The 21,926-nt window shown below is 30.7% G+C and overlaps 1 protein-coding gene across 2 annotated transcripts in view; it reads left to right on the forward strand.

The window, feature by feature from the left end:
• Positions 1 to 21,926, forward strand: part of LOC134696570 (polycystin-1-like protein 2) — a 59,423-nt gene extending 37,497 nt beyond the window's left edge. Inside the window, exons 16-31 of one of the 2 annotated variants that reach the window (XM_063558425.1) lie at positions 1,710 to 1,972; positions 2,472 to 2,652; positions 2,962 to 3,057; positions 3,444 to 4,046; positions 4,389 to 4,931; positions 5,506 to 5,543; positions 5,868 to 6,028; positions 6,839 to 7,025; positions 8,478 to 8,588; positions 9,454 to 9,666; positions 14,391 to 14,505; positions 15,398 to 15,515; positions 17,187 to 17,229; positions 17,425 to 17,455; positions 19,188 to 19,427; positions 21,313 to 21,926. In XM_063558425.1, the coding sequence (XP_063414495.1) occupies positions 1,710 to 1,972; positions 2,472 to 2,652; positions 2,962 to 3,057; positions 3,444 to 4,046; positions 4,389 to 4,931; positions 5,506 to 5,543; positions 5,868 to 6,028; positions 6,839 to 7,025; positions 8,478 to 8,588; positions 9,454 to 9,666; positions 14,391 to 14,505; positions 15,398 to 15,515; positions 17,187 to 17,229; positions 17,425 to 17,455; positions 19,188 to 19,427; positions 21,313 to 21,452 (3,083 nt within the window). In that variant the 3' untranslated portion in view covers positions 21,453 to 21,926. Of the gene's footprint in view, positions 1 to 1,709; positions 1,973 to 2,471; positions 2,653 to 2,961; positions 3,058 to 3,443; positions 4,047 to 4,388; positions 4,932 to 5,505; positions 5,544 to 5,867; positions 6,029 to 6,838; positions 7,026 to 8,477; positions 8,589 to 9,453; positions 9,667 to 14,390; positions 14,506 to 15,397; positions 15,516 to 17,186; positions 17,230 to 17,424; positions 17,456 to 19,187; positions 19,428 to 21,312 lie in introns of those variants that run through there. The other variant, XM_063558426.1, reaches the window with a different exon arrangement.

Here is a 21,926-nt window from a genome sequence, read left to right on the forward strand (position 1 = left end):
GACGCGCATCTGGTGTACAAAATTTAGAGCTTGGTATAGCGTTGATATGATGAGTTTATTGACTAGTAATTGGGAAATAAACATTAATAGGGGTGTGACCATTTGTAAAGAGAGGATGATTTGTTAATATTCATTTTACCTCAGTTGATGGTTCGCACGAAAATTTCTTTTCTCCTTTGTATGGAACTATATCCTGCATTTTACCGGACAAAATATTCATTTTCATGAGCAAGATCATTCCTATTCTGTAACTACCAGGAACGAGTATTTATTTCCAAACACCCACTCCCTTTTTCCTTGAATTCGAAATGGTTATCCGTTTGCTAACACCAAGGTATCGTTGTTAAAATTTGTCACTTGTAAATGTCTTCCCGCATTGCCAAGTTTTTGGCAGCAGAACCATGTACAGACATTAGTTGAATAATATGTGCAGGAAAACGTCAATATTTGAAGATATTGAAAAGTTAAAACTGTTGTACTCCTTCCTTACTGATTATAACTCGAACATTTCAATTGGGATTTCTTTTCTTGTTGTCACCTGCGTTATCAGGAAACCTGAAGAACTCTTAAAATACTCCATATCATGAGAACGGTTTCATAAGGAATCGACAACTCAGCTTTTGTTGGTGGAAGAGGGGTTTCCCTGGCAAACTAATTCTTTATCATGCAGGAACTATTTTGTAATTAAATGTTGATTTAAGCCCTCTTCTTTTTAAGGGAATCAAACCCCTTTGTAGGGAAATTTGGAAAACTTACCTACCCCTCCCTCCCTCAAATAAAATATGAATGAGTATATGCCTAACTTATACAGAAGTTTATAGAGATGTTTAAGATTCAATTCTATGTGATGTACATTTAGATTGTTACGTGTGATTCTACTCGTGTGAATAATCTCATGTAATGATAGTTAAGCGATGCACGGATGAGAAATTGTTTTATGTCATAACAGTGTGTTAACTTCTACGTCATTTAGTCTCTGGTGGAGAGTTGTCTCATTGCCAATCATACCACATCTTCTTACTTTTGTATTCATTACATAAACTAATAGAAAACTAAACACTGGACAATACACCCCACGGTTATCTCGGGTGTTCCAGAAATATAGCAGATCCTGTTCCACATCGGACATCCGTCGTGTTGCTCCTATACAATACGTTAATAAGTTATGTAAAGTGTGTTGGCATCAGGCAATAGCTGGTTGTTAATAAATGGTTATCATATTCTAAGAAATCACACATTTATCAACGGTCAGGAAAATTTAAAAACTAAAACACTTTAGCGACAATGTCTAGACGAGATTGTCACCGATAAAAAAAATAGATTAAAAATTAAATTGAAAAAACACAAAGAACAACAAATAAAACTAAATCAAGTGTAAAACGAACCCCTATTAAACAAATCGGGTAATCTCAAGTCTGTAACAGTGAGTAGATTCATGTCCACATGTGAAACCCGTTGTGTTGCTCATGTTTGTTCAAATTTTGTGATATGTCTAATTCGATGAGTCACTGAAGGGTATGTAAGCAGCGACCCTGTAACAATGAAATCATGATAGAAAACGCAAGCTCTGAGATATCGTATCAACTTAAAGAGATATATACACCACGTGCAGGTCCTTACATATTTCTCAAAGTAGAGCAATAGTTTTAGTCATATTTATAGATTCTTCTTTGATTAGCAAATAATGCACTGTTGCATGTTTATTACAGATTTATATACGCAGTGCAGAACAGATAATGACCACACTAGAGCCAAATATCCCTTATTTCCAGGCAATGAACACGAGAGCAAAGAGCAAATGCTTTACCGTAAAACTGTACAATCAGACACAAGACTGTGGACCAAACTACGCACTTGGATAGGAATATTTCTTTATGTGATACTCATTGCAGCAATCTGTTCACATAATGAGGTTTCCTCTGCATATATGCAGAACCAACATATCTTAAACACCCTCTCCACAATCAATACAGTGAGACATTTTAAATGTGTTCTTGGTCATTTTCAGTCTTGTTTTCATATTACAAGTTGTCATGCATTTTTTTGTCGATTTAAAAAGTTTCAGACCGCCTTCATCGAATAAATATCAAATCCTTAAAGCTATTGGACCGTGATCTAAAAAAAATAACAGGGTCCGATTGCAGTCGAGCATGAAAAAACGAAAACGAAAGCGTTGAGAATAAAGGAGCGGACAACTGGTCAGGATATTAAATGATAATTGCATAGGAGCATTGTCTTAATGCAGAAATTAAAATCACAGAGCTTTTATTTTCAAAATAGATTAATATGACATATAAATAATCTAATGAAAAAACAAATATGCGGTTATAACTCAAATATATTTTTTTTCTGTGTGCCAATAGTTTCTTCAAAATGTCAACAATTTATTTTCTCCTTGCTACTTGGACAACAGCATGCTTCATATTGAATTAAGACATTAACCAGCTAACCTTATACTTGTTCAATTGCAGCCAAATTCGTCAAGAGAAATTTCTGATTACATTAAGACCACATTTTCTCGAGCTGTTTATCCAAAGTGGTGGGAAACAGAAAACGATGAATTATTGAGACCCGCATATATTCAGAGATTTCTTCTAAACGCATATAACTATCGTTTGACATTAACACGCTTGAGACAGTTAAGAGTAAAAGGTATTCGTTTTGTTGCATTTAATTTTGTATTGACATTTTTTATGAATCGGTTTTATAACCTTCCGATTGAAAATTTGCTTAAATTTTTCACATGATGGATATACAATTTATTTAAGAACAATCGAATAAAAAGAAAAACATCAGATGTTCAAAACATGTCTTCTTTACAGTACAAGAGTCCGTTCCATATCTTAGGATTAAATACCTCCGAATCTGTACTATTTGAGAATAAATTTAACACAGATAAAATAAGATCTATCAACAACTTCTAATCAATAATTAGTAATGCGAATAGTTATTGTATTACAGGTAATTGTACTGGACCGGCCATCACACAAGATGCTATTCAGAGATGTGTGCCGTCATATTCTGAGGAAACTGAAGAGACTGCTAACTTTTGTCCATGTATGTGCAATTGATTTGTATAAATGTTTAAAAACAAACTTAGTTGCATATCTGAAATCGATCTAATGCCAGCATCTCTTACTTGCATTTGGCGATTTTGAATGACAACTGTTATATACAGGTTTCAGTGGAAAAACAAACAATACAAAAGATTATAGCAAGCTTTGTGAAAGGTGTTAAGCTAATTGTCGGAGGTTGTACGGAGAGACGTAAGAGTATCATTCGCAATCATACCATACATTCTTCTTTATATAATACAAGTTTATCTGTATAAAGCAGCAGTGAGGAACATATACGGATTAGAGTAATGATATCTTGTATTTATTACATTTTTTGAAAAACTATTATTTAGGTTGAAGTTGATTAACTGTCTTTTGTTATTTCAGTTTGGAGAGATTTCAATGAATCAGATTGCTTTGACGAAAATGAAGAATATCATTATAGTTTCTTGAATTCTCGATTTGATGCCCTTGATCCAGCTGGAGATTTGACATACTTCGGAGAACATGGAACATATGGACCTGGTGGTTATTACGTAGACCTTGGTCCAAAGCAGAGTCTGGTATCAAGATACATTGATGATCTTATTGCACATGATTGGATAGATTACAGGACAAGAGTTTTATTTTTAGATTTAGTGACTTATAACGCAAACTCAAGATTATTTAGTCAAATTAAACTTGTCTTTGAATTACCAACTACAGGGAGCATTTCATTAACCAAACATGTTTGGTCTGCTAGCTTTTATCCATACCAATCTTCTCTAGACTTTGTTATATTAGTGCTACAGATATTTTTTGTGCTAGTTTGGTGTGTTCGATTTGTACTGTTTCTTGTATTCTTATTCAGCAGTCGGATGAACGCATTTTTACTTGTTCACACATATTCGAAATTCTTTGAGTTATCTTTTGGTGCAGTTGCTATAATATGCTATATTTTAAGGATTGATGCTACGATTTCTGTGATCACATCTCTAAGAGAAAGTGTTGGTAAGTTTTACTGTAAGTGATTGCATGTTAAACTCTTTAATGACAGTGATGTTTCATATAAACATCTACCCAATACTTAGTTTATATGCATCTTAATCGTATTATATGTGTTCTACATGTTTTAATCATACCATATTTACCGTACTATGTACATAAACGTGTTGATAGTTGTTTATTTTTTTATTTTTTTTAGTTTAAATTATTATATTGTCTATGATAACTACTCTATCTTTTACTAGGGCTGCTACGTCTAAAATGTTCAATCCCGTTAAGAATAAACAAATTATGTGTTACACTATACATGAACACGTGTCACTGTTTTATTATGATTTTGTTTTTCAGGTCGTTACATATCATTCGAAAAGGTCTACCAGTTTGATGCTGCTTACCAAGGATCATTAGCAATGTTATTATTTATCATTATTTTGGATCTTCTATCACCCCTTGAGTTCAATTACCATTTCTTCAAGATGATTTCATCATTAAAAATCGCTAGAGGAGCAATTGTCGCCTTCATGGTGATAATTGTTCTAGAACTTACTGCCTTTGCCGCGTTGATATGGCTCACCATAGGGCGCAAGGACGAAATGTTCAAAAATATGTTTGAAACCATGAACACACTTTTAATTGTATTGTTATCTATGAAAAAGTATAACACAGAAGCATTCGACGACGTTTTAGTCAAATTTTATTTTGGACTCTATACATTTAGTTTGTCAATAACCTTGGTCAACGTTTTTATATCACTGTTGACATTCTCGTTTAACGACGTCAAGAGTGATCTAAACAAAGGTGTTCTTCAATTTGATCAAGATTTGAACAACCATTTTTGGGCAAAAGTCGACAAGTTCATACAGTGGATAAAGAACAAGTTGTTGTTAGCAGGTATGTGTTAAGCGCGTTAATCCAAATTAAATTTATTTGATTTGTTAGGAATATTGAAATGTAGATGATACGTCTGAAATTAAATTTGCCACTGCCGTTTTTTATACATAAACTGTTCAATTCAACTACCTTTTCTAAGCGAAACAATCACAACACCAGAAAAAACAAATCCAGACATAGAAATCATATGTGTCTTTGTATATAAAAGTGTAATGAGTAATAATGCATATGTTTCCATCTGTTGCCGGATATTATATTTCATGAATATATGGGACATGCTGTTTTAATTTCTCGACATGTACGACGTAAGTGAAAGGACAAATAAGTTTTGTTTGATGTTAATTATTAACAAAATAAAGACATCTTATTTTTGATAATCAACTAAAACACTTGCTATATTGATTGGTAAATACATAAATTGTGGTATTTTCGATCTTTTGCGCGTTTAAATTGCTTTGAGTTATCTAGGTCCTAACCTGTCTTCAGGTAAATTAGAAAAAGTAGTAGTACATGTATTGTCTAATGTACGGAGTTTTGCTACACAAGTATAGTGTTAATTCTATGGTTGTTTTAGAAATGAGAGAAAAAGACGATGGTAAACTTCAACAATGTGTAAGTATTTTACATAGCTTTATCATTGACAAGTTTCAGATCTGAAAAACGATTAAAAAATTAAAGATTTTGTAATACTTTTACAGATGGTTTATAATTATGCATGTAAATCATTTATTTAAAGAAAAATGGGGGTCAATGGGCAAATTTGTTTAAGGCATTCAGAACAAGCATTGCACCTGAAGGTAAACCTGTAAATTCAATGTGAACATTATTTCTGCTCTAAAACAATGATCTATAGAACATTCCTTATGTTGTTGGCCGGTTGAAGGGTTGTTTTTTTTTCATATATTTTTTTTGATTTTATTATGAAAAATTTACTAGATTGAGGAACTATGCAGTGCAACCAGTCAAATGGAAAAAAGCGAAGTGGAAAACAACAAAGTCTTAGTAAAACTGATGATCAAATTGATTCGTTGGAAAAAACTGAATGTCCAGCTTGATTGTTTGAATGTCAAGCGCCAACAATATGCAACCAAATACTTGTACGTCTAGCATTGTTTTTCTTACATATCAAAAATATAGAAACGTACTAGCATCATATAAACAAAGTAAGCAATTCGTGTCCTATTTGTTAACAAAAAATAAACGAAAAACAAATATGATATACAGCAATAAACGAGAAACACTAAATTGTAGGCTCCTTGTTTGGCACAGCTGCAGGGCTAATCAATTCTCCTTTTCAGGAACCTCGGACAGTGTCCTAACACTACCACATAAAACACATTATACAAATCAGTAGAAAATAAGTTGTAAAGGACTTTCATAGTATTTTAAATATCAAACGGTTTCAAATCATATTTTGATAAACATGTTTAGAATTGTAAGTCATTTATAATGTGATATTCAACGAATATTTTGATATTATTGTATACCTTAAATATATAATTTTGGTCTTAGGAGAGCTATTATTGTGACTTCAATTAAAACATTAGCTATTATTTTGCTTTGAAATTAACGTTTTAATAGGATGCTTAAATCTAATTTAATTTTGTGATATATCAAAATGGGTTACTGTTTTGGTTTACCTCACTGAAAAGAAATATTTTGAATTCTGTATTTCTACAATCGCTTGACAAACAGGTATAGTAATGATTAAATAGTCGATTTACTTAAAAATAGCCCCATAAAATTGTATTTAGTATATTGTTGGTAAAAAGCTATCTTGTTAAATGCAGTTCCCCGCTATTTCTACCAGCAATGCCTAATGGTCTTTGATAAAGAATAACACTAATAGTATATATATAGAACTGTTATACGGTATACTATTTTATTATTGTCTTGTTTTGTGATAGATTTGGATATGAAAGGTCAGGTGAAACATTGATTATCCTGACAGTACCATTCCTGTCTTATTCCTACAGTATAGGCGTCAACTGTTTTATAATACCGTCTAGCAAACAAAATATTGGTTCGAAGATAAAGGACAGAAAAGTTGGAAGTTCTTTTATGTTTGTCTTACGCGAAAACATCAATATACAGGTGAAAATATTTTTATATAAGACATAATTTTTTTTTAATTATTAAGTTGTTGATAAAGTATTCTGCATTTTATGAGTTTGACTGTCCTTTGGTATCTTTCGTCCCTCTTTTATAACATTTGTTCAATTGTTGATTATAAGTCTGTCTCAAATATCCAGATATGTTGTGAACAAATTGAAGACAATTGTTGAAGAGTAAAACAACAAACTTTGATTTGATGATTACAAATCGTACGGTAACAAAATAGCGATCGACTATAAAAATGATATAGCATCGTTAATAAAAAGTTGAGCAATATGTACAAGAAAATCTAAGATGAAAACAATCGCGTATTTAAACGTTTGAAATTGTTAGAAGGGCGGCTATAATTTGGAGAATATATCACACAGTTTTTTCATAAAGCTGACATAAACATAAAGTATTTTCCAATGCCATGTGCGTCTTCTAGAAATGATTTAAAGTGTTAATGAAACGCAAAGTTTTGCTTTGTTTTAGATATAAGCAAAATAAAGTTATATCAGGTGCATGTGTACGGTTATTGTCAATATCTTGACTACTCATGAAATGTTGCAAGTGAATAGAACATACTGATTATGAATACAATAACAAAATGAAATATATATACGTTACTTTTCTAAATGTATACGTGACTTTTCTAAATTTGCTTTCTGAGATAATGCAAATGAAAATTCCTCTAATCATGAAATATTGCACGTAAGCATTGCATATGTACATTAAAGTGTTTAAATTTAAATGCCTTTTTAAAAACATTTCTACACGAACTAAATTTAGCTATCTGTTATCATGGTTATATCGATAAGAGTTCTTGCAAGGTCACTGAATTCTTTTTTGATATATGAATTGTTCAAGTCTATGGCCCAATTCGAAAACATTGAATATCTTATATAATGAATCGAAATACTGACTGCAAGTGAAAGATGCTTCACCTCAGTAATTTTTTCCGGGTATTCTCAACATTTGTATTCTATGTATTCGCTATTTTCAAAAAGTGTGTTTCACCACGCAAATCTCATTAAAATTGCTTATTTGCTTTCCGTTTTTTTACCCACGTTTACATCTATGCCAAAGACAATGTCTGTAGCATTCGTATTAGTAATAGAATCTCGTAAAAAAATATCCATTTTTTTTTATTTGAGATACAAAACAGTTGTTAATTAAATTAACGGTACCAATTTTCTTGCACCAGATGCGCATTTCGACAATACATGTCTCTTCAGTGATGATCGTGGCCAAAATATTTGAAATCCAAAGCTTATATAAAAGATGAAGAGTTATAATCCAAAAGGTGTTAAAACACTTTCAGACTTTTTTTAATTTGTTTAAAATAATCTACTAGTATAACAGTTATTATTGGAGCTATGGTGAAAAAACTCACTTTTCAAATGTGTATTGTTTTGAATACGAGAGTTTTAATGAAGTATTTATTTTTAGGGATCTGTTTTAGTAGACATTTTAGACTTGTCAGAATTTTCAGCGACAGCGTTTAACGCAGTCATGACAAAACAAGATATAGAAGATTGGAATATATATCCAGCTTGTAATGTAAGTTGTTCAATTTCAAATATCAATCTCGAATTTGTTGACTTGTCTTAAAGTCATAAAAAAAACTTAAATTAAAAAAATAATGCATATGGTTTTTTTATAACTCAATGGATAGTGCTCATTATAAAACTTATGTACATATACATTTTTCTGAAGAAAATTCTTTAATTTGTTAATAAAAGGAAGAAGTATACTTTATTTTAATTGCTTCCTTCCAGGAAGCAATTTCCCGACATATTTTCCGTATGCAAAAAACTGTTTGAAAAAAAAATGACGATTATACGAAATTTATGCGAAAAAAAATGATAAAATCGTGCATAGAAGACTTAGTTATGATGTTTGTATGCATTGGTTCAAGAATTGGAATAACACTATTTTTCACCGGTCACTCGTTTATTATGACTTTAACATGTATATGTTATATAAGTGTGATTATACAGCCATGATACAGTATTATACCGCTGTGAGATCTAAAATAATTTTGATAAACATCAATAATATTGAACAAAAAGCACTCAAATACAAAAATATACACAGGTAAATGAAATAATTTTGTTGTAAAGTATACCGTTTAAATGAAGAATGGAAACATTTTTAACAAAACAAATATTGTGTTGTTCATAGAACGAAGAAATCAATCCCCTATTATGATAGCTTGAATTGTTTATTTTCAGTTAATTTTTCATTAGTTAAGATATTTATTACCAGGTAAATGGGAGTGAAAAAAAAACCAATGAAGCAGCTACCATTCTTTTTAATATTTCACACTATAAGTTATGTTTGGTCAATATCAGGCTGCGTACGCAGATCAGTTCTTGTTTTTGTACATATATTATGTGCTTAATAAGTTTCTTTCACCGTTAAGGTTCAAGCAGGAATTCGGGTGACACTAAGGAACATTCCACACATATTTGCTGCGATTCAAACTGGACAGACGTTCTCAAATTCTGGTTGGGGGCCATTTGAAACGTATATTACTTCAAGAAATTGTGAAAGTATATACACATCATATGACCTGGAGACAAAAATTGTTTTTGAAAAAGGATGTTTCCCGCAATGTTCGTCTGTATCTATGCGGGTAAATATCAATTAATACATATTTTTTCTGAATGATAATGAGGGAAGACTATTGCTTATTAATATTGAAATAGATGACACTATTATAACAATAGCTAACATTTATGCGCCAAATAATCCAAAAAGCAGAAATATTTTTTTTTAAAACTGTTCATGCTGTAATAGAAGAAAAAGTTTGGGTCAACTTATCCTAGGAGGAGATTATAATGAAATATTATCCCATATTGATTCAAAAAGCAAATCTAAGCACCAAAAAAATAAAAAAAAATGCTCACAACTTAAATAAACTTATAAAGTCCCTTAAACTAAGTGATGTGTGGAGAAACAGAAATCCAAACAAAGTTCAATATACATGGAGTAGAAAAGATAGATCTGAGTCGACAAGAATAGACTATTTTTTAATTGCTCCTGAGGTATTCAAAAACTGTGTTTCGTGTGATATAAGACCAATAGTACTACAATACACAGATCACAACTGTGTTTCTTTAAAAATAAATTTAAGTAGAGGACAAAAAGGAAGGGGATACTGGAAACTTAACAGTAGTGTACTTCAAAATGCAGACTACAGTGAAATAATTAATAAGATAATAAAAAATTATAAAAACAAGGCAAAAACTAAAACTGAACTTGACATTCTATGGGACAATTTCAAAATTGAAGTTAGAGACCAGACAATCAACTATTGTAAAATAAAAGCTAAGAATAAAAAAGACCAAATCAGCAAGTTGGAAAAAATGTTAACGGAATTAAATATAATTATAGACAAATCATCATGCAATGATAAAAACAAAAACAATTTAGTACAGAAAATAGAAAATATAGAAAATGAAATAGGAAAACTCTATAATGAGAAAATAAAAGGTAATCGAATAAGGGCAAGGGTAAAATGGGTTGAAGAGGGAGAAAAAAATTCAGCATATTTTCTAGGGATGGCAAAAATCTAGACAGAGTAGAAAAACAATAACCCAATTATATGATGACAAGGGTCAAGTTACAAGAGATCAAGACAAAATATTAGAATTAGAAGCAAATTATTATAAAAATGTGTACTCTACAAAAAATCCTGAGCTTGAAGAAACAAAAAAATATTTAGAATCTCTAAAAGAATATAAAAAATTAAATGACTCTGAAAGTAATACTTGTGAAGGGGAAATAACTGTTGATGAATGTACTGATGCAATTTTTAAAATGAAACTTAATAAAGCTCCGGGCTTGATGGATTAAATGTTGAATTCTACAGAGCATTTTGGGAAGAATTAAAAACTTTTATAGTCGCCACTTTTAATTATTGTTATGAAAAGGGAAAGTTATCAAACACTCAGAAAGTAGGTTTAATATCCTTAATTTATAAAAAAAAAAATAACCCTCTTTCATTAGATAATTATAGACCTATAACTCTTTTAAATTATGATGCAAAATTACTCGCTTATGCATTAGCACAAAGATTAAAACCCCTGCTACCCAAAATTATACACACTGACCAAAAAGGATATGTTAAAAATAGGTATATTGGTTTTAATATTCGACAAATACAAGATGTTATAGATTACTCTGAAACTTTTAAAATAGATGGAGCAATCTTATTCCTTGACTTTACAAAAGCATTTGATTCATTAGAATGGAACTTCATGTTTGAGACTTTAAAGAAATTTGGCTTTAAAAATAATTTTATTAGGTGGGTTCAGACAATGTACTCAGATATTAAAGGATGCATTATTAATAACGGGTGGGTTTCTACTCGATTCAGTGCTTCTCGTGGAATCCGACAAGGATTCCGCTATCATCGTTACTTTTTGTTCTAGCAGTAGAAGTAATGGCAATTAAGATAAGGGAAAATAAAAACTTAAAAGGGCTAGAAATAAAACTAGATGGTAAAAGTAATACTCTGAAAATTTGTCAACTAGCAGATGATACCACTTTATTTCTTCAATCAAAAAAAGATGTTACTCTTGCAATTAACTTAATAGAAATATTTGGTACTTTCTCAGGTTTAAAATTAAATAAAACAAAAACTGAAGGGATATGGCTAGGCCAATTGAAACAATGTCGTGATAAATGTGAAGATATAAATTGGTGTACTACACCTATTAAAAGTCTTGGAATTTATTTTGGGCATAATAAACAAGAATGTCAAAAATTAAACTTTGAAAAACAGCTTTTAAAATGTAAAAAAATAATAGCGGATTGGAGTAAAAGAAATCTTACTATTATAGGAAAGATAGTAATCATCAAATCACTTGTTTTGCCAAACCTAACATATATTGCATCAAACACTTTAATTCCTAAAGAAATGTTGCAAAATTTTAAAACTTTGATATATAATTTTATATGGAAAGGCAAAAAAGACAAAATAAAAAGATCCACACTTACAAAAGATTTTCTGGAAGGTGGGCTTAAAATGACAGACATTGATGTTTACATAAAATCATTGCATATCAATTGGATTCTAAAATTAAACGAAGATAAAGATGATAATTGGACAATCATTCCAAAATTTTATTTCAACAAATTAGGAAAAAATCTTCTTGTATTCAAAATGAATTTAAAGAGTATTAAAGACATTGATAAAAATAAGTTACAAAATATACCAGACTTCTACAAACAACTAATTAAAGATTGGATTAGTGAAAAAGGAGGGAACACAAAAGATCCCAAAAGATTTTTTGAAATCAGAAAACAAGTTTTGTGGGGTAATGATAATATTAGGTTTAACAGAAAATGTCTAAACTTTGACGATTGGATAAAAAGCGATATAATTAATATAAATGATATCATTAATGAACAAGGTAAAATCTCTGAAACTACAATCTTATCTAAGCTTAAATATAAACAAAATTGGATAAACCAAATATATATGTTAAAACAAGCTATACCAAAGAAGTGGAAATTAGTTCTTTGTACTGAAGAATCCATCAAAACTAAAGTTAAAGTTGTTAACGACTTAAAAATTAGGTATACAACAATAACTCCATTAACAAGCACTAGAGAACTCTATAAAATATTCAAACTAAAAGAAAATCATGAAAAACCAAACGGTTTTCTTTTATGGGAAAAATTACTTGACAAAAATTTAAATAACAAGTTCAAAAATAACTTTGTTTTTATTTTTCAATATCTCACTGACAACAGATTGAAAATATTTAGATGGAAACTTATTCACTATATTCTGCCATGTAATGAACTATTAAAAAAGTGGAAAATTACTGAAGACAACTTATGTAAGCATTGTAAAGAAAAAGATAACTATGAACACTTTTTTGTCAACTGCTTATTTAATACAGACTTCCTAAAAATAGCAATGAAATAAATGAACTCCCTAGGTATAGACAAAAACATTTTAAGTCTTGAAAATCTAGTAATAGGGTACAAAATTGAAGACTCAGCATACTTTGAGATTAACTACATATTAACAATAATATCCTTTTCATTATATAAAGCATATTATGTCTCAGAAAAGAAAACCAACAAAAATAAACATTTTGAAAATTTCCCAAAAAGAAATTTCAGATATTATTGAAATGAACAATTTTAATAACAAAAATAATAGTAAGACAATTCTTAAAACAAATAAATTTATTGAAGATTATCAAAAAAATCCGAATTAAATCAGTTTTAAATGTCTGAACATTTCATTATAAAAGTACAAAACGTAAACACAATTGTTAACTGTTTACATGCCATATATGGTCATGTTTATTCACAGGTTAAATCATGCATGTCGGCATGTGTCACAAATATGTTTGTAATAATGTTCAACCATGCATAAGCAACGCAATGGTACATATTATTGTTTTATTCATAAACATAAAAGAAAAAAACATGTGTAATCACGATTATTTAATAATTCATTCATAGTGTAGACAAATTGTGAATTGTGCACGCTAAAATGAATGATTTATAGCTTGTGTAATACATATACACGACGACATACAATAGATTAGTAGAAATTTAAACAAAAATGGTATACTTACCAAACTTTATAAGTTAAATCATGTTTATAAAAGAATATTAGACACACTCGGCAATGCGATAACGCACATGCTTGCCGAACTAAACTAAGCCCAATTTCTTTCAATGGAACACGGATCATTCGATAAAATCGATAACGGAAATAATTCCGGAAAATTTAAGATATAAAAAAAAAAGACAAGAATTTTTTTAACAAAGATCTGTATGTGTATTCACAATATTTATTTAATATATTTGTGAAATCAATTATACTATAGATACTAATATTATGAATAAGTTATATCTTACCAAATAGTGTTTCCCTAAACTATTAGGTAAACTAACATGAGGGATACTAAGTTACAAGCTGTAAACTTGGTAAATTGTAACAGCAAATTTGAAATAAAGATATTTATTACGTTTAAAAAAAAGTATATATTTTTTCTGGTAATTAAATTCGTGTTTTTCAAATATTGTTTCATGGTTCACATATGATTCTTAAATCCGTTTGCATTAAACGTGTTTCTTATATAACCTACATCGGGTAGCTGGTGACCTTAACTTAGAAATCATTAATATATAAAACGTTTGAAAGCATAAAAACACAGTGCTCACAATTTGATTATTTGGAATTAATGCGGAAAAGCATTATCATTATTGTTCAGGGTTTAGTTTTTGTATTTTCTAAACGAAATTGACTAGAATGGTTCACTTCACCGTTTTTTCTTATGAGCCATTACTAGATTTATCTGAATATCAAGATTCTTTCTTCTGCAGTCAAAACAGGGACCATCAACACCAATTTTAAATGTAGATACTGATTCAGAAATACAAACAAGATCAGAGATTTATTTACCACTATCAGATGTCAGTGGAATTAATGGCAAACATAGTAAGTTATGTATATTTATCATTTCATGAACACCTACCCTCATTGTCCATGCATGTCAATGTAACCTATACAGATATACAGTTACGATGGTAACATAGATACAATAATGTAGGGCCTCTTCTATATGGCAATAATTTAAAAGAGGAAATGTTTATATGTGTTAAACATACTTCTTATACTAACAGAGTTAACCAATTTACGTCATTGTACAAGAAGTAGTTTACTTTTTAATCATAATATCATACTGATTTGCCTAATTATAAACTCCGAAGAATTTATAGAAAACAATAAATAATATAGAACTTGAAACCAGAACTATGGACATGCTAGTTTGTTGCATCTTTCTTTTAAACATGTTGAAATGAACTGTTAAGTTTCAGTTGAATTTAAACATGAGTAAATATAAAATGGGGAGTTTACAGGATTATTATTCATTTTGCCTACTTTAGAAACTTTGTATTTGTCATTTTATGGCTTTTCCAATATTTTTTATCAGTATAAACACTTAGACTCCTACATTAACGGTGTAAACTTAACACATGATTACCGAAAAATATAAGCAACCTCCTCAACTGTCTAAGAGGATATAGCCAGTTACAAAATGGAATGTTAAAACTCGTAAATAAAGAAAAATCCAGAGGGAATACCATGAATTCCAATCCGAGATGGTTTCGTAGGGTAGGCGTCTCCTGTTATCCATGCATCACAAGCCAAATAAATCAAGATCCAGTCAAATATGACATTAGAAAGACATGATGTGAATATGTTGAAGTCAATATTTTACAAAAAACGGACTGAATTATATTTCAATAAAAAGCAAGTCACATGCAGATAGTAACAAAAAGATACATCTATGCTCATCTGGTATTACATTTTTAATTTCTCCTTGTAGGTCATCTAGCCCATTACATAATAATAGGCAGAGAAAGTTCAGATAAAGAATGGGAGAAAATAAACTCTACTCTAAAAACTACAGAGAACGGCTTTCGGTTTACATTTAACAAACCATGGTACGGCATTTTATAGAAAAATGCTATATTATATAAAAGAAGCATTTGTTAATCATAAATGGTCATCAGACTTTAAAAGGATTTAGATATAGGAAGATATGGTATGAGTTCCAATGAGACAACTCTCCATCGAAGTAACAATTCATAAAAGTAAACCATTACATGTAAAGGTACAACCTTCAACTCGGAGCCTTTGCTTACACCAAACAGCAAGCCATAAGGACCCCAAAATTTACTAATGTTAAACCACTCAAACGGGAAAACTAACGATCAAATCTATATAAAAACGAGAAACGAGAAACACGTATGAACTACATTAACAGACGACAGCAACTGTACATCAGATTCCTGACTTAGGACAGGTGCAAAAATTTGCAGCGCGATTAAACGTTTTAATGGTACCAAACATTTTCCCTTTTCTGAAACAATGTGATAACTAAATGTATATACATAGTTCAAAACAATTCTAAGGTACAAATGATTAAGGTAAAAAGTAAAAAAATAAGTTTAAACAAAGTTAAAGTATGATACCACTGTGAAATGGTAAACGTTTTTTAGAAAATCATCACTTGGAAAAAACCTGCGTCGTCATACGATACACAGGTAAATGAAAATAATTTTGTTTTAAGTATACTTCTTCTTCCGTATGTATAATCTTCCGTTTAGAAATACCAAGAAATCTCTTGTATATCAATAAAATAATCATTTCATTTCTGACTGAATTTTCCATTTTCGAAAACTTAAGAAAATACTAGTTATGTTGTCAGTTATAGTGAATCCTTATAATATTTATGTTTATATCAAAGGATACTACATATGCAATCGATTCGAGCTCTCAATCTGCATATTGAACAGAGGATCTGTCTGTAAAAATATTAAATCATGATACATGTCATAGTTTAATATTAGCAGTTAACAAATTCTTTATCTGAGTTTCAGGTTGATATAGGCAGAATAAAATAATAAAGGGAATGTCGCCTTACATGTATAACATATGTTTATTGTTCACAAACATGACAATGTAGCATTACTTCACCATTGTCAGCAGATATATCGCAGAAATATTCATAAATTACAGTATGAACAATCACGTAACGACAAGAAATCCGAACGTAGTGAGACCAGGTGTTTATATTTAAGGGTGTAACATATGCACTCAATTCGGGAATTATCTGCGTTTTGAAAGAAAGTTCTGTCATAAAAAGTATTAAATCATGATACATGTCATAATTTAATGTAAGCAATTAATTAATTCTTTATCTTAGTTTCAGGTTTGGAATTTTGGATCCTCAATGCTCTTCAACTTTGTACTTGTTTGGTTTTATAAATATTTTAATTTGAGCGTCACTGATGAGTCTTATGTAGACGAAACGCGCGTCTTGCGTACTAAATTATAATCCTGGTACTTTTGATTACTATTGTATAGGCAGAATAAATTGATAAAGGGAATGTTTTGCCTTACATGTATTACACATGTTTATTGTTTACAAATTTGACAAATGTAGCATTACTTTAGTATTGTCAGCAGAAATATCGCAGAAATATTCATAAATTACAGCATGATCAATTACTTAACGACAAAAAATCCAAACGAAGAGAGACCATGTGATTTGGGAGATAAATCATGTACTACAATACATAATCATTTAACTGCATTTAACATACTTTCAGGTCAGTGTTTGAAGTTACTGTTAAAGAATCAAAGATTCATTGGGTAAGTCTTTGTCATTCTTTCTTGTTCTTAAAAATAAAATAGAAAATATTGTCAAAATATTAAAATCTGTGAGTCATTCCTATCAACATGATCAAGTTGCTAAATCAAAGTTCTCTAATTCTTGTTTGAGTTGTACGTATACAATATGTTTTTTTCGTCGTTTTGTGAATTCATATCACTATTTATATATTTCAGATACAAGCGTATAGAAAAGATTCCTATTTTGGTATGTAATTTAAATATAAAGTAATTGCATTTCAAGGAATCTTTAGATTACCTGACCATATCGTTATTTGCAGATTCCTTTTTATTTTCTAGTTTTCGATATAACACGATAAAATTTGTGTTTCAATTAAAACTTCTATATAAAACTATTACATAAAAGTGATAGACATCTAAAACTGATAGTATTGTTATCATTATAATTATAAACACAGATTAGAGGTTATTGTTTGAGGGGTAGGAGTGTTTAAATTAATTTGAATCAATATCATCACATTGAAGATAGACTCATCCTATATATCTGTGTGGATTTGACAGACATAAGACACGAATAGACATACAGAAAACGTCTTCTTCCTACGCCACTTTAATTCATCATGATATACTAATTCCAAAAAAAGTAATCCGACAAAAGCACCAATTTTCTTTTCCTGAAGAATCCCAATACAAATTAGAATCCAATTATTATAATTGAAGGTCTTTTATCCCTTTTTGCACACGTTGTGATAGGGGAATATTCACTTGCGGTTTATTATGTCAAGTATGGTGACACATGATATCTTATTTAACGCTGATTTCATAAAGATATCAATTCGCAATACTTTGGCTTAAAATGAGAGAGATAATGAAATACTTCTGGTTTTAAAAATTTCACTTCGTTTCATTTAATTAAATCTTTCTTCACACAGATTCCATCAATGTAAAGTTCTTGTAAATTTCACATGAAACTAATGTAGAAATAGTTACTAAAGGTCACGTCTATTTGACCTTTCTCAATGTTATTTGTCTGAAACTCACTGTAAAAGACCTCATGACTTTATCATGCAACAAATGGAAGTTACAAAAAAGGTAAAAATCTAAAACATCAAATTTACATTTGACCTTGACATTAGTGGCTAGGTGTTTATGCAAGGAGTTCAAATATAAGCCTCTCCTATATAAGGTTAATAAGATATATTATCGTCCTTCCCTATGCCTATATCACTCTGCTCTGTCGCTCTGTAGTTCTCGTATCAAGGCTTCAAAACGAGACCAGGCATTGTCAGCGACTAAATGCGAGAGGAGAAGTTATTAGCGACGTCACAATGCGACATGTTTACATGTAAACAGAGGTGGTTTGGGCGGGGGGACAAAGACGACGAAATGTGTCGTCTTAAATATAAAATAAGAAGCTGAGTATGAATGTCAATGAGACAACTGTTTCACAGAGACCAAATGACGTAGATGTAAGCAACTATTGGTTACCGTATCTCTTCAACTTTTTCTGTTCTTATACGTCATTGGCTTTCACAAATATTCAACTTTCAGCGTTCCTGATGAAGCGTTTCGGAAATTAATAAAGTGTTGATTTTGTTTCTTAAGATACAATATGAATTATCTACTCCTGAAATATAACGGAATTTTACTGAAGTCATTCAATATAACAAGTCCTGATGTAACAGTCCAAGCATAACATATAATTCATCTTATTTCACACATTAAAAAATATTGGAATTTAAACAATCGAAATCTCATTAAGGCTATACAGTAATATCCGTTTTACCAGCGGTGCTTGGTGTTAAAATATCAATAATTAACTACAAGTATGAAGCCAGTGTTGTTGTTACCAATCAACAAATGAGATGTCATTGAGACGTTTTACACACAAGTTTCTGTATTTTCAGATATTACCCTGGTAAAGGCCATGTCTGTATTTTCAGATATTCCCCTGGTAAAGGCCATGTCTTTATTTTCAGATATTCCCCTTGTAAAGGCCATTGTAATGATAAGTCAAATGAAAGAAGTGGCCAGTAAATGGAAACAAATAGTAAATATGGTAGGGATGATAGATACAGACATGTTTACGTCAGAAGATGAATTCCTATGCCAGGAAGAAAAATGTTTTATGGTATTACAGAAATGGTTACAGCAATCGTCAGTTACATTGGCAATGTTGATATCATTATTATCATCCTTGGATTTGAAGGTTATTGCAGGTACCCCGATTATCTATACGTCTATAAACAGATATTTTTGTAACACTATTTGTCCATATATTTAAAGGCGCAATAGCAGGTATTGCTGTTACAATATTTGTCCGTGTGCCATAGAAGGTATTGCTGTTACACTATTTGTCCTTTTGCTATAGCAGGTATTGCCGTTGCACTATTTGTCATTTTGCTATAGCAGGTATTGTTGTTACATTATTTGTCATTAGGCTATAGCAGGTATTGCCGTTGCACTTTTTTGTCATTTTGCTATAGCAGGTATTGTTGTTACATTATTTGTCATTAGGCTATAGCAGGTTCTGCTGTTACACTATTTGTCCTTTGGCTATAGCAGGTATTGCGGTTACACTATTTATCCTTAGGCTATAGCAGGTATTGCTGTTACACTATTTGTCCTTGGCCTATAGCAGGTATTGCTGTTACACTATTTGTCCTTAGGCTAAAGCAGGTATTGTTGTTACATTATTTGTTCTTGTGCTATTGCGGGTATTGTTGTTACACTATTTGTCCTTAGGCTACAGGCGTCTGTTAAATGTTGCTACAAAGAAATGAAAAATTCACCCGACCCCCGACATATTTTATGTACATACTTTTTATATGTTCTACTTTTTAACAAGGCTAAGTTTGATGACCCGCCTTTTTTTCAAAATCCTGAATCGGCGTATGTGATACTCTGTTTTACGAATAAATTACAGGCAAGGTTTTTTCTATTTTCCTCAGAAACAAAGGTTGGATTGAGACCTCTAGAAATATTTTGATAAAACAAATATGCATTTGTTTTATTTTACCAGATTGAATTGATGCGGCAATTAATATTTATATATATTCTCCTCATTTGGTAGAACTTGGGTTATAACAGTGAAACAATTGATCATTTTGATGGAGAATATTTCAATCTATTGTTAGATATCAGTTATGTCTATGTCTTAGCTCACTAACAGGAGACATGCTTTTGCGTTCTTAGATCTTTATATACTAAAATAGTCATCTAATCTGTAATTATTGTATCTAATGGGTCATATTTCTAATTGCAACATTTTGGATCAGTGAGTATTCATGACACGGACGATGCACACACAGCAAGAGACGCTTACTCTGTCGACACGCACTCGGTCTCGCACCTTTTGAAATTCATGTTTTCCCTCAGGTTGTGTTCGTTACCTTTATGTTCTAATTCGCCAAACTTAACCGAACATACATTATTTAGTCAATAAAACTCGACACCTGTATACTATAGGAATAAGCTCTTCTTGTGAGTAGCACGATTTGATACTTTATTTTTTCCAACAAGCATCAAAAACCATTTCATATATTCCTATTTCAATATTCAATAAACGTCCATCTGCATCTACTAACTCATCCAAGAAAATCACACAAGTTTCCTCAATACAATGTCCGTATCGGGACTCCATCAAACTAAAAATCAAATTCAACAACAATCTACAAAACACAATAAATACATTATCATTACAATTTATCTTGTCACTGTCTAACTTAAATCTATCAAACGGGTGGGGTGGGGTGGGGTGGGGGAATGTATATAACAAACGGAAGGTATGCTCCTCGGAAAGGCAGAAAGTCGAATAACTGGTTATAAAATATCTATTATTTATAATAAGATTCTGCCCGTGAATCTCGATCCTACCCTCGTACAAACAGGTAGGATACCTGCATTGCGACATACAATAACATACCAGGTATGCAATCATGTGCTCATCAACACGTGTTGAACGTAAACAAACACAGACATGTGCTTCCGATACTATTAATAAATATATTTATTTGTCTTAATTAAATTATGAAATTCAAACATCAAAAAAAGACCATTGCCTTTATATATTCTTGTTTACGTTTGATTTGTTAACTTTTTCAGATCAGATTGAACAAAAATGGAGGACTGTTATTATTCTTGAGAAAAGTAAATGCAATGATAATGGTACCGTGTTGGCAAATCTAGACAACGATGTTACAGGCAATCAAAGAATCAAAGAATTTATATATATGAAGCACTAAACTTTGTTTAACAGTCAACATTTTGATATGGAACTTTTGTCAGAGCTGTAGTCTCATTTTTTTTTAAAGTTCAACCTGAGATTTATTTTCAGGATTGAATGTTTCTTTTTGTAAATTCGTTGGAGAAGCGCTTCATTCTAAAAATGCACGCACTTTAAACCTTTTTACAACACAATGAAATAACTAAAAGAAGCATTCAGTGCTTTTAATTACATGGTGTCGCTATGATCACGAAAACACGATTACAATTAAAAAAAAAATTCTTTTATTTACCTGTGCACTTTATTGTGGAAACGTATGCCATCATGAATAATATAATTCATTTCAAAATGAATGTTAATTTCAGAAAGACTCAAGATTGATGCTAGCCAAAAAATAACATATTATAATGAAACATTCATTTGAAAATGTAATAACTTAATCATATTGCAGAAAACACAAGAATTGAAATACAATAAATTTAGTTTTACATGC

Source organism: Mytilus trossulus, chromosome 14 (genome assembly GCF_036588685.1).
Source record: "Mytilus trossulus isolate FHL-02 chromosome 14, PNRI_Mtr1.1.1.hap1, whole genome shotgun sequence".
NCBI lineage: Eukaryota > Metazoa > Mollusca > Bivalvia > Mytilida > Mytilidae > Mytilus > Mytilus trossulus.